Genomic DNA, 13,709 nt, shown 5'->3' with positions numbered 1-13,709 from the left:
ATGCTCCTGTCTTGGTCAGGGCAACTCCCGAGCTGCCGAGGCTTTGGGACAGCTACCAGACCGTTCTGTAGACCTTCTGGGAGTCTGAGAGCAGATTAGTGTGACTCGACACCAGAAAACCTCCCAAATTTTGTTGGAAAATGATTGTTGTACTTAGCCCATAGGTCAGTTGTTTAATTCTTGTTTCCATCAGATAAGTCAGACAGATCTGCTGCTGGCATCGAAGGACAGACAACTGAATTTGGCTGTCCATCAGTGCAATTTTGCTGCAGGTTGACTTGTCACACCATGGGGATACAGCTCACTGCAAGGCACAACCCACCACCCTGAGAACTAGACTAATGAATGCAAGCTAAGAGACATACACATTCAATAAAATTTTGACCCTATTTTTAAAATTTACTGTACTCTATGGAAGTTACTGGAAATGACTTCTTACTCAGTGTCACTAAAAAGCAAACCGACAGCTGTGTCCTAAGCAGCATAACAAAAATAAGCCAGTATGCATATATTGAGTTACCTGTTTTAACACTGCTAAATAATTTTATATAGGAATAATATATTAACATTTAGTAGAATAACACTGCTGTTTAAACAAGTGACTATACTAATAAGCATTCAAATGTTAAGTGTATTAGACATCTGATGCAATTATACTTTTCTTACAGTATTTCATGTCTTAATAATTATCCTTTCCAGCACCATTTTGTTTCAGTATGTAAAATGAATAAAGAAAAAATGGAAGCTCCAAAGATCACAGGAAACCATCACATTGTGTAAAAACTGTCATTTTCTTTAGTTGGATGAATACAGAACAAAGAAGTTACCACAAACATTGTAAATCTGATCCAAAAGAATCCAGTGCTGCTTACGACTTGTTTAATACAGCATATTTCTGTCTTAGTTCTATCTCCATACCCTGTAAGTCCCATTCTTGAAAAACAGAAGTGTTATTTGGAGATCTGTTAAGGACAGGCTCAGTCTTTCAGTTAACCATATTAACTTGACAGAGCTCAGTTGAGGATAACAATTCTAGCAATTGCTTTAATGTAATTTGGGAGAAAACAGTAATATTTCCTTGCCATCAGTTGTTCACAAGCTTGTTTGATTATCACAAAATACAGATAAAACTTTTTACTGTGAAATGACAGTTTCCATTATACAAGTAGGAAATAATTGGTTCTTTGTATTCCGCTTTTTAAGGTTTTATTTTAACACTATGAGAGGGTATGTAGTTTAGCATATTGTTACCATAGTGGAGAACTGAGTTTCATAGCTGCTTTTTACTTAAACATAACTTCATACTTACGTTGTAAAGGCTGGGTTTAGCTTAGCTCCAAGGTAGTAGGAATACAGTATGAACATTCCAATCATAAATGCAAGAAATACCATAATAAAAAGGACCATAAACTTGAAGATATCTTTAACAGTCCTTCCAAGTGAAATCTGCAAGGGTCCAAAACTCTCATTTGCAGGCAGGATATATGCAATCCGAGAAAAGCTAAGAACAACAGCAATTGCATAAAGGCCTTCAGATATTATCTGAGGATCAGATGGAAGCCATTTATCTCTAGCTGGAAGATACAAAATACAGGGGTAAATATAAACTGTTACTCATTTATCACTATGTTTAAAAATAAATCTTGATAAGATTTGCCATGAACGTGTCTGAATTTAGTTAAAGCAAATATTTGGAGAGTCTATTCCTATTTCCTGTAAGTCACAAACGATGGATATAAATTACATTACTTTTTACTAGAAGAAAAATTATACTTGAAAAAAAGACATCTTCTACAGTTTGTACTTCAACCTGTGCTATGTAAGAATATCAATTCTTAGTGCTTTTCTTAGCATGACTGCATTATTAGCTATGTTAGTAAACACTATGCCAGAAATTCATCCATATTTTAAGTTATATTAATATAAAAGTGAGCAGTGCTGGCTCCTGAGTAATTTCACTTAGTAACCACACCAAGATTTTGCTGCTGTTAAAAATGTAGGGTATAATCTAGTCCCCACCAAGGGCATAGAGAATTTTGCCACTGAACTTAGAGGAAGGAGGATCATTATTTTTACCCAGAATATTCACAGAAATAACTATTACATATAGATTCCTAAATCATTTATTTGCATAAATTGCTGCACCATCTTAACACATGATGGTTGGACTAGATGATCTTGTCCTTTCCAACCTAATGGAAAACAACCTAATATCTATGAATGTATCTATGAATACAACACTGCTGTCTTGATATCAAAATACCAAGTATTTCATATGATATTTTACATATGTCCAAACTCAAATCAATTATATAGCACTTGAAGTAAACAAACCCAATTCTACTACTGTACTATATAGACATTCAAAAAATATATGCTAAAATATAGTCAGGAGCAAATGTGGTCTTTACTGATGCTGTAAACAGCTTCATCACACCTCTGATTACAATTCCTGTAATTTCATTCTATTTGAACATATTACTTGGTCTAGCATCCTTCCTTTATCATGAAATATTGATAGCTCTCCACAATATAAATGATGGTATTGAAAAACTGAATTAAGCAAGAAAGGAATTCTCACTAAAGTGTTTCTGTTGTCCATTGAATTGAGAATAAAATATAGCTTGCAAATGTTTAATATCATGGCTAATTTTAAGGCTTCATTATAAGATTTGTCTTGCTGAAAATTTAAACTCACCATAGGTAAAATATTCTATTTCTGGAGGAAGCGTGACCTCAGAGAGGTCACTCTCCTCAATGTAGTTGTCCACATACTGTTGTGCTTTTGTGGCCTGCAGGAATGCTAGAAGCCTTGCTGTGAACGCAGCAATGAAAATGGACAACATCCCAAAATCCAAAACATTCCATAACTGCAAAATGTATTCCCTGGGTCCTTCCAGCCACAGCTCTTTGCATTCTGACCACATCATACCTGCAACAAGACATTTAAAAATATAGCAAAGTCAGTCACATCACTTTCATTTAAATTCTACACTTAGCAGTGTCACAGGGTTGTTATACACCCTGAGCAAGGCTGACTTGGTTTCAACAGGACTGAAACAAACACGCAGAGACAAAGTTCAAACATCTCTATACAGGAGAGTATAGAGCCACAGCTTTGTACTGAAAGATTTATGGCCTAACATGCTCTGCTAAAAAGGAAAAAAAATGTTAAATGTGCAAAGAAAATTCTTTCATTTTGTTATCTCTGTTAGGGGTAACCACAAGGCACCATGCCAGCTGCACCGATCTCCCTGCACCAGCAGAGTTTGACTTGAAGAGAGTGCTTAAGCCAGGACATAGAGGTGATTCAAAAGGCAAAGTGAGGCACCTTTGTGTGTAGCAGCCACAGTTACACTTCTTTTCTCTTCTGCAGCCTATAAAAGCTGAGAATGCTACATTATCATGTGGCTACCTGATGTTTTCCTACATAAAGGACCTGACTGATGAAAAGCCAGAAGATGGCACCTTCTGCCATACAGTTTCTAACAGTCTGATATCTGATCAGGTTTTGTGATGAACGCCAAATAATGAGGACTCGTTCGTCCCTTGGTAGAAACAGTGACTTCTCCAAAGGCTACAGCTACCTAAGCAGCAATACCACACAAGCACAGTAACTCCGAGCAGTGAGAACTAATCTTTTCATACATACAGCAGCACACTAGACTTCTTAATCCTACTTAAGTAAACCACTTCAAAGCAAAACTTCTACTGTGTTCTCTTCAGCAAGTCTGTGTTCCTGTTACAAATGTCAGAATTACCAAACAGTGCGGCAAAGTCATTGCAAATAACAGTTTTACTCTGCACACTACAAGAGAGTAGGCACGGAGATGCTTTCACTGGTTCTGATGTGTCACTCTGCTGTGTGGGTTTACTGTAATGATGCAGCAGCTGGAGTGAAAGTTGGGACCTGGGTTTCTCTCCTTTCTTGTAGAGCTAACAACTGCAGACAAACAGTGACACAGAGACAAAGGGGCAATATACCTACCAAGTACCCAGACCATGATCAGCATTTCTGTCCAGGTGAACTGAGTTGTCTTCACCCTAAAGATCTGCTTAGGGTAATCAGTAACAGTGACATTTGGTAGCGTTGTTATACCTTCAAATCTGTCAGAAGCATTGAACACCAGCAGGCCTAGGAAAATAATGAAGGATGCTGCATGTGCTACAAATTTCATAAATGGGCTTCGAAGAATTCTTCCAAGCTGCAAAGACAGAATGAAAGCAGTCACATTTTTTTTTTCAAAGTAACAAACTTACACCGAGTTATTTCAGAAGCTTCGCACTCAATGCTCTGGACAGTCTGAAACATTGCTTTCAAAGGGTATTTTTCATTTCACCATTTCAGACTAAACTCTCCCAAAGGCAGTCTCCTGGAATATGATGTCCTGTTAGTGAACATTTATGCTATTCCGCAAACTCTAGATGGCAATATTTATTGGGAAGTGCCCTAAGGAGTTACAAGTGTACAATAGCAGTCATAGAAAGTAGTCTCTAATGCCACAGATTGCTGATGTGGGGCTGAAGAACGTATATTTGGAGAAGAAATTCCCAGATTAATAACCTGTAAATGTCTGCTAAGACTAATGATTATTCCCTCACACAGGACTAAGAATGAAAATGTCAGAAATAATTTTTCCAAATGAATTCAGCTGATGCATTAAAAATCTCCACCCAGCAAAAAGGCAGAACAGCATAAGTACAGACAGTTTTTTCGCAGCTCAAGAGAGGAACAGCTACCTGTAGAAGACCACACTGGAAAAAGCAATGAGCCTGTTGCTGTCACTTCACTGTACCAAAAAGTGTCCGATCCCACCCATCCTAACATTTTCTTGCAAGCCAGTGTCAAAACTGCCAAGCTGCAGTCTGCCCCTCTGAGGGTGACAGACCTCTTAATGTTAAAGGTATCTCTGTCTCCTCCATGAGGAGAACATGTTGCTGCACACATTACGCCTCATCTTTGTTAATGTTAATATCCAATTCTGATATACTAATCACATACATTAACAATTATTATGCAGCATTCTAAAATCGCATGTGAAGTGCTGCATTATCAGCAGCGCTGTGTACTGTGTAAGAAGACTGAGTTCAGCAAATGGGGAACTGTAAGTAGTTTTCTTATTTCAAGGAATGGTTTTCATCTAATGTGAACTAAGAGGACCAAAACACACTGAGCTGCGTTTGCTACCTGTGCAAACAATCCCAAGTTCCTCTCTTGCTCCTGACCTTTATGAAACATTTTGAAATTACAGTATCATGTAACTCGTCTGAATGTACAGTACATTTATTTGACATGAGCACTGTGAAAAATGTCAGGCATTTCTGGTACTGAGAATTAAAGCTCACGGTCAAATGTCACTTCTCCATATTAGACACTACCTAAAAAAATACTAATAAGTTTCTATGATATGGAACTGTGAGGAATATCTTCACTACAGATAATCACAAGGTGATCTCAGAAAATAATCAGAATAACAATGATACTGTATCATGAAGGTTTACCTTAGAAGTAAACAAATATTTATCCAAGAAAAAACACGATTCCTTTGAAATATTCAAGAGACGAGCAAATTATTTTCCTTTTTGAGGTAAACTATGAGAAAAATGTATAAACGAGTCAAACACTGCTGCAAACTTATTAAGAAAACTACAAGACTGACATTCTGCAAAAAAAATGAATTTACCTTTTTTTGTTTTTTAATAATGGAGAAATATTTTTCCTTCTGATTTAATGAAGATACGTTAATGTGCTTAATTTTCAGATGCTTCACGTGCAAAAGAATGTAAGAGTTTCATTTTGAGATCACCGAGAAAGCTGGGAGCACCAGTGTATTTTCCTATTATTTTGGAAGGTAAGTCTTTACAGTTACAGTCTCTTATGAATATAATCTAGCACATGGTTGAAAAACTGTGTTTAATTTGATTTCTATTATATGGTTCACCTGGCAAACAGGCTAATAACAAATATTTTACTTAAGATTAAATTCTGCATCAGTGAATTCAACAGATGTTCTGCTATTTGTTTATATGGAAGCAGCATCAGATCTTTAGATGCCACCAAAGGAGACCTATTACAGAATCTTCTGGCCAACTGGGTGGTGATTTTCAACAAAAATCCACCATCCCAGCATATAAATACAGGAATTAAAAAAAAAAAACAGCAGAGATTGAACTTTGTGTTTTTTTCCCTTAAAATTCTGTAGTTCACCTCACAGAGAAGGGTTTTTTTTTCCCTTCTATAAATTTTACAGCATTGTCATGTCTCCTCACGTGGTCTTCTCTTTACAGTACAAATAAAACAAGCAGCATCATTTGGCTCAAGCCTACAGACTATTAAAAACATCATTAATTAGTTAAATTTGGAAGCAGCAGAATTAGAGGCACATTATTACACTTTGAATGCCAGAAAATGAAAAATAGCAACCAGAGCAATACAAGATTTGTAATCTATAAAAAACAGTACCCTGCTACATGGTGCAATCCAATAACCGATGGCTAGAAATGGAAGGCCCAGTGCCACAACCAGCACAACCAAACACTTGATGGCTATGGTTTGCTCCCGCAGTCCTGAGAGATTTTCGTACCAGATAGTCAGTAGCTGTTGTTGACAGTTTGGATGAGCCACAAACTGCAAAGAAAAAAAGTAAAAACGTTAACATTTTTAATGAGTTAAATGACTGCTGCATTGATGTTCAGCAAATCTTAAATGTTTGAGGTTCGTGTAGACCTTAAAAACATGCCTACTGTTCTTTCTTTTAAAAGAAATATGAATAAATAAAGAATAAACTGCTGAGCTCACTAAAATAAGCACACTGATGACAGGGTTGCATAGGCTGCAAATATGTACTGCCCCATTTTTAAAGCACTGTTGTATTTCTGTATGATGGAAGACATCTGTCACATATACAAAGAAGACTGTACAGCCACTCCTGTTAAGATCATGAATTGTAACCAAGACAGCACAGAAGAAGCATAAGAGTTTGGAGAGAAGAGTGCTGCAGCTCCCTATGCTCCCTTCCCATTATATTTACATTTCTGGTCAAGTCTGTTTCTGAACTACTGTCACACTCACTTTTATCAATATTACTATAATCCCCCCATGTTCCATGAGACTGCTGTGTTAGAACAGAATGTGGGGCGTTGGTTGAGCACCAGGGTAAGAAGCCTAGTAAATCACAGCTATTTGAAGCAATCAGATAACGTTTGCCAGTGAGTCAACAATTACTAGTAAATTGCAGTGAAGAATGCTAGCTGTTTTCATAAAAAGGTTTTGAAAATAATTCTGATAAATGCCTGCTGTTTTAAGAGAGATTTGATTTGAGTTACTCATAGTTTTTTAAAAAATACTGTAAATGTTGTGTATCAATTTCATTAGGCTTTGTACTCTGCTGAGATCATGATGTACCATATACACCACTGTATGCCAGGTCTTGCCTGCAAAACTCCATTTATACTCCTAAAAGCATTAATAAGAGCATACAGTAGTACAAGAGGGCAGACTTCTTCAAAAAAAATCAAATTAAATCACTGGCAATGAAAACAGGGAACCTTAAATCTCCCAGGAGGAAGGATCTGAAGCTGTTGTGTTAACTCTAAAGAGGGAACTATCTTCCTACTTAAATCTACTTTGCTTTAAAAACAGAAGTGCCTAAATATTTTGATGTGCTGTTCAGTAGCTAGTTAGATCACATACTAGCCCACTTTGTTGCTATCACAGAATGGCTAACAGAAATAAATTAAAAAGGTCTCAAAAGTCTTTCTGAAATTAGTGACAACTAAAATATTTTTATTCTCCCTAACAAGCTGTCACTTTTGAGCATATGCACCATAAAAACTGTTGGCCTTGCTCAGAAGAAAAAGGGAAAAAGAAAACTCTTCTTTGTGTGTTTGTGTAAACCATGCATTCTGACATGCCCCTGTTTCTTCTTTTGCTACAATATATTTCATTCCCAAGTCAGGCCAAAGGACAAACATCTCAGCAGATCAACTGCAGGCAAAGATAGGAAAGCAATCATTTCAAAATTACAAAGATTTCTTTTAAAAAACAGGCTTAAACCTGTAGGGAAGACAAGAGAAAAGAAACACCCACATCATTCCTCCTATTGCCAGAGGGCTGTGAAAAGAACAGCAAAGGAGTTGTCAGGAAGCTCGCCCAAGGCTAGGAATCAGCCTGAGGGCCCCCTTACATCTCACTCAGAGCCTTGCTCTCCTTTCTATGGGTCCATCAACATTCTGCTGTGATGCTAAGAGGACATCAGCCTGTGCTACAACTTTCCCTAGCCAAAGAAGGAGTTAGCAAGTGAGACAGCAATGGTTATGGCAAGTTCTTTGGCAGTAAGTCTGAGGGCTCTGAAGAAGATCTTAGCAATTTATTTAATTGTTGGTAACTGCACAATATGCACCACTTCCAATCCCTTACAGCAACTCGCGGCATTTGTCTCATCCAAAAGGACTGCAAATTATCTTCTTCTTTGGCTCTGTTGAAATATAAAGCAGCTCCAGCCTGTTCTGGTATTTTTCCTTTATATCCACCTGCCCCCACCTTCATCTCCTCACAGAACACATCATTTCACCTACCAATCACACTACTGCACACATTCTTTCTTTCCTTTCATATTTATCTTCTTTCATCCTACTCCCCATGCAGTCTCCAATTTCTCATGATATATGCTGATTTCAGCTTATCATCACATTTGTCTAATATATTAAGACACAACCCAAACCTGAGCATACAAAACGATGCACAAGGACCACATCTGGTCACTAAGGAATCCCAAACTGTAATTTATCGACTTTACAGTGCACAACTGATGGCAGCTTTTAGGAGGCATTCAGTTCCATGACCACGAACCAAGTGATCATTACGGAATTATTTTCCTGTATGACTAGGAGTGATTAGAATGTTCTTTACTCCTAACATCATAATGAGTGAATTCAGATCTGGCAGGAGCAGATCCTGGCATAATCTGATTCACAAGCACACAACACAGAGAATTTTGAATCTATTTTCATATCTATTAGAAACGTCAATGTTTGAGAATTAAATCCTGTGATTTTACTCAGATCTTACTGATCTCACTTGGAAATTCCATTTTGATTCTCATTTTGGCAGAGCTGCAGAACTTGTCTCAGCGCCAGCAAGTCCTCTCAAATTTTGCTGGCAGTCTGCAGAGTTAAGATACGATACTAAAGGCAATATGGCAGCAACAATTCAGCAGAGAAAGCAAGAATACTTGTAACCACCTTTTCTGGGCTCATGATCATCTAATGTTCACTTTGGGTCTGCAGTTTTAGTCTGAACCTTATCTCAAAAATCAAACCCAGTTTACAAGAATGGGTTGCTCTTTGATTCAGAGCCTAGGGTATTCAGTGCAGGAGTTTCCTTAGTAGTAGAAGCAAAATGTCCATTTCCCAACGGTGAACTTCTGAGAGCATTTGCTCACTTATCATATGCTTTTTCCTGTCTCCCCTCTCCCCATAGAGGACATACGGCTCATTAACCATTTCACACAACTGCTGTTCTGTTTTGCTGTATTATCATTCTTAACAACAGCGTACTGACTTTAGCACACCTGATCCAGAAGCATAGCTAGAAATTCTGAAAGCTAAGAAATGCCACACCTTTGCATGCTTCCTGAAGTTTTTAAAGTTCAAAGTACCACCTGTGAAGTTACCTCATCTGAATTTAAAGTCAGAATATCACAACCATCTGCCACAGCTGCACGGAGCCAATCCAAGCAGCAAAGGACCACTGCAGCAGAGAAGTGTCCAGGCTCAGTGTAAGGTAAATAACTCCCAATGATGGTACTCCGCAAGGAGATAGTATAGAGGATGGTATATTTTAAGTAGTTCTATATAAACAGTATACAGATAATACAAAAGAGAAGATGGCTCACCTTTATGATGACAAGGCTCGCAGGGGACTCCACGTGGGAGGGATCTCCAAGAAGAGATCCTTCCCTGGTGGTGGTCAGCCCTTAAATGGGGTTTGGGAGAGGTGAAACCAGGCTCCACCCCTTCCACTCACACAGGTATATCACCTTCACCTGTGCCCCCATGGCTGACTCGGTGCTCACCTCAGGTGACCAATCAGTGGTTCAGGCCGTGATTCATCAGTTCCCATACACTCAGCCTTTGTCATGCCCTCTGTAATGGCCACTTACACAGCACAGCACAGCACATGTATGAATATGGTAACAACCCTGTACCATCTGTTTATGTCCTCCCACCAAGATCATTAGTCTCATAGGTTCTGAACTATATTTGTCAGGAACTGAAGCCAAAATCTCAAGTTCATCTACGAATAACTAATCTCTCACAGAAGAAGAGAACAAGTTTGCTACACGGAATTGGCTTTTTTGCACTGTTATTCTTAACAGATCTGGGTGGTCCTTTCTTCAGAAATAAAAGTCATTGGTGACAACGAAATCTAGAAGAAAACCATAGCACTCAGTGAGAAAGAAGAGCAGTGAGTTCTCAGCAAAGGATTGCTAAGATTTTGAATTTTCAAATACCAAACCATAAAGAATCCATATGTCATTTAGGTCTGATTTCGTGCCCATTTGCTTTGAGCTTTCCCTACTCCATTATTTTAATTAATTTCAAATATTTACTTTGGATTTTGGTAATTAATAAGCATCTATCTGCTACAAAACAATTCTACATTGGAAAAAGAAATGTGTTGTTTGAAACCTGTGTTTACCATTTCTGTTACTGCATTGTGGGGATATGATAAACACCAATATTTCCCAGATGTTCTAGCAGGTTGCTACAATTCATTGTATATGGTAGATTGCCTCAAAAGGTGGCCACATAATACAGTGTTATTTATTCTGTAAGGCACCAGACTTCTAGGCAGAAATGATGAACTTGTAATGGCTGTTAAGAATGGAAATGACGCTGACCATGTAAATAATACACAGATATTACGGTATTTCTTGAGTCTTCTCACAGTAGGACAAAATGTTAACTATCTTCTGTGCTAGCACTGTGGAATCTCAAAGAGAACTTGGCTATATACTGCAAGGTGAAACAGCAAATGGGTATGCATTATGTCGAATGTTTGATACTGAGCTCCATTTTTCACAGTGTAGCACTCATTCACAAAAGTAACTGCATTAAAAATACATACAGACACCCACTGGAAATCCACTGCACTTTACAAACTACTCACAGATATAGGTGCATAAATGTAGAACTGAAAGTAACTGATTAACTACCTACAAACATATTCCCAACACTTTCAGGACTGATTAAAAAAATACAGAAAGTAAAACATTTTAAATTTCTCACTACAATACCATTTTTTTATTATGTCCACACAGCTGCAGATAAGCTGTTTAACATACTGTAATATTTTAGAATAAATGAATTGTGTTTAATGACAACTTAAATGTTCTCTTTTCCTTTCAAAGTAGGAAAAGGAACACTTCTCTTTCAAAAGCAGATGTGTATCTGCTCACTAGTAGAAAGCTGACAGACTTTCAAAAATTTACTTTCCAGAATTTACTTGCCCCATTCAGTTGAGGCAGAATTCAAAGGTACTGAGAAAAAATAATGAACAAACCAGTCTATCGTTTGGCTGAAGCCAACTGTTTGCAAAAACAATGCCTACTCAGAGGAGAAGGCTATCACAGATTGGCAGGAAGGCACATCCTTTACTTTCACTTAGTGGAAATCTGGCTCCACCTTTTCTTTTTTTTTTTAATTTAATCAAGAGAAAGATCTGAACAATTCTGTATAGCCTTGCTAGCATAGCTGATTTATGTAATTAAAATCCCCTGCCAATTCTCAGAAGCATAAAGCAGATTAAACAGAACTTCTCCACTGTAGTTCCCTTCATCCAACTTCCACTTGAGAATCTTGATTACACACATCATCTCACTAATGCAACTGAGCATCAGTTCATAATACCTGTGGCACGGTGAGATGACACTATATTCATATTACATCATCTGAAAGCACTTACCTTTTTGACTTCATACTTAATGGCCAGTTTCACACGGCTCAGTGATGCTCTGTGTCTCTGCGTTTCAACTGGCTCTGAATTCAAATCCCCATTAAGAATGGCCTCCACTTCTTCCGAGTCTCGGCAGAGATCGAGAACACCAACCACAAAATCCTTGCATTGCATAGACAGCTTGCGATAGTCATTCTGAAACAGAAGAGTCAGAGAAAACGACACATGTGGAACAGCTTTAAGAGTTAACAACAAGGAAAAAAGAACAGGTAACTTTTGCTGCCTCCCTATGAGCAAGATTATGCCTATTTTTCAAGTACCACCTTTAATCTTCTTGGTTGCTTGCATATGTCAATATTGCAAAGACTTCAGTTCGTTTCCTGTATCTTCTGACAAAACATTTGTGCTTACACTTCAAAAAATGTAAGCTAAAATCTCTTTGTTTCCTTTTTTTTTCCCCTGAAAATCTTACCTTCCTCTCCTTTGCTTAAGTATATTACTTTTCCCTCTTTGTACTGCTAGTTTTGTTATTTTTTTACTTAGCATCTACAAAAATGTATAGAAGAATCAACACACACTAAGAAGTACCCAATTATTTTTAGGAAAGATGGGAAAAGAGGACAATCGTGGGAATCAGCCAACAATCCCATAAGCAGATTCAGATATGAATCCAAATGAAATGCTGCTGGAGACAAACAAATTATCAGACTACTAACAGAGTAATTATCAAATAGAGCGTAATGTTAGTTCAACGGAAATAAGACCAATAAGCAACTTTTCTTCAACACTTTGAAGATGCTGTAAATCCAATATTCACAGCACAGGGAAGGATAGACCAATTCACTGACTTCAGCTGTACCATCTAGCTGAAGGAAAAAAATATTGATTTTCACATGAATTTGCAGACACTTGTAATTTTACGGAAGAAAAATAACTCCTTGTTTCAGTATGATGTTTATCTATCCTAGGCTCAAAAGTGACATCTCTTTAAGGTTTAATAGAGTTTGGTTTAGATGTCTTTACATTATTCAAGTGCTTTCTGATTTATCACAACAAAAATTTAGTCCTTGTATGAATGAGTGTACTGCCCATTCACAGGAAATCGTCTTCACTTAAAACACTCCTCATTCCTTTGCTAACTGTGAAAAAACATTAGGAGAAATGGTGCACTTACAAGAGTGAGGCAATAACACCAGTTACTCTGAAGTACACCTGTCTGGTCTGTGAGAAGCCCTGCTGGTTGATGAAATACAGACTGTTTACAGGGACTACTTTCCCACTATGCAGGAGTTACTTGGATTTCTAATGAGAAGTTAACACTGCTGTAACATTTCTTGATAGGTGGATAGCCCACTTTCCTGTAACATCTACGCTTATTGCTAAGCAACACTGTATATACTATGGATTAAGCCTAATTCTGTAAAGCCAAGGATTAAATACAGGCTGTAGAGCTTATGGATGCTGTTATGGGAAGTGAAAAAGTCTGAGTGTCACTAATATCTGATTCAGATTTTGAATCTTATGCTGGGAGAACTCATCAGATTTCCATCTCCGGGTCCTTACTTACATATTAGTAAAATCAAATTTCTCTCAGGATATTTGATTGCTTGATAGAATTAAACATCCAAATGCTACCCGTGCTGTAATCATGGGACACAGTTCTTCAGCAATCTTCTGCCTCTAGGGCATTGCATGAGTAGCAGAAACCAGATCCATGGTCTCAGTCACCCACACACATCTTTATTTTCTT

General features: G+C 37.6%; 2 protein-coding genes across 3 annotated transcripts in view; one reads left to right on the top strand and one right to left on the bottom strand.

Moving 5' to 3' along the window:
• EXOSC9 (exosome component 9) overlaps positions 1–13,709 on the top strand; it is a 127,558-nt gene that overhangs the window by 37,667 nt on the left and 76,182 nt on the right. The gene's annotated exons all lie outside the window — the stretch shown is intronic.
• TRPC3 (transient receptor potential cation channel subfamily C member 3) overlaps positions 1–13,709 on the bottom strand; it is a 36,431-nt gene that overhangs the window by 9,386 nt on the left and 13,336 nt on the right. For both annotated transcript variants that reach the window (XM_065736827.1, XM_065736828.1), the window contains exons 3-7: positions 11,969–12,154; positions 6,464–6,628; positions 3,989–4,205; positions 2,699–2,932; positions 1,310–1,574 (exon numbers count right to left, since the gene is read on the bottom strand). In XM_065736827.1, coding sequence (XP_065592899.1) covers positions 1,310–1,574; positions 2,699–2,932; positions 3,989–4,205; positions 6,464–6,628; positions 11,969–12,154 — 1,067 coding nt within the window. The remainder of the gene's footprint in view (positions 1–1,309; positions 1,575–2,698; positions 2,933–3,988; positions 4,206–6,463; positions 6,629–11,968; positions 12,155–13,709) is intronic.

Source organism: Cyrtonyx montezumae, unplaced genomic scaffold, assembly GCF_038088225.1.
Source record: "Cyrtonyx montezumae isolate F1298 unplaced genomic scaffold, pur_monq_1.0 scaffold_2, whole genome shotgun sequence".
Lineage (NCBI taxonomy): Eukaryota > Metazoa > Chordata > Aves > Galliformes > Odontophoridae > Cyrtonyx > Cyrtonyx montezumae.
The sequence above is the reverse complement of the archived record's forward strand: the minus strand, read 5'-3'. Positions and strand labels throughout refer to the sequence as shown.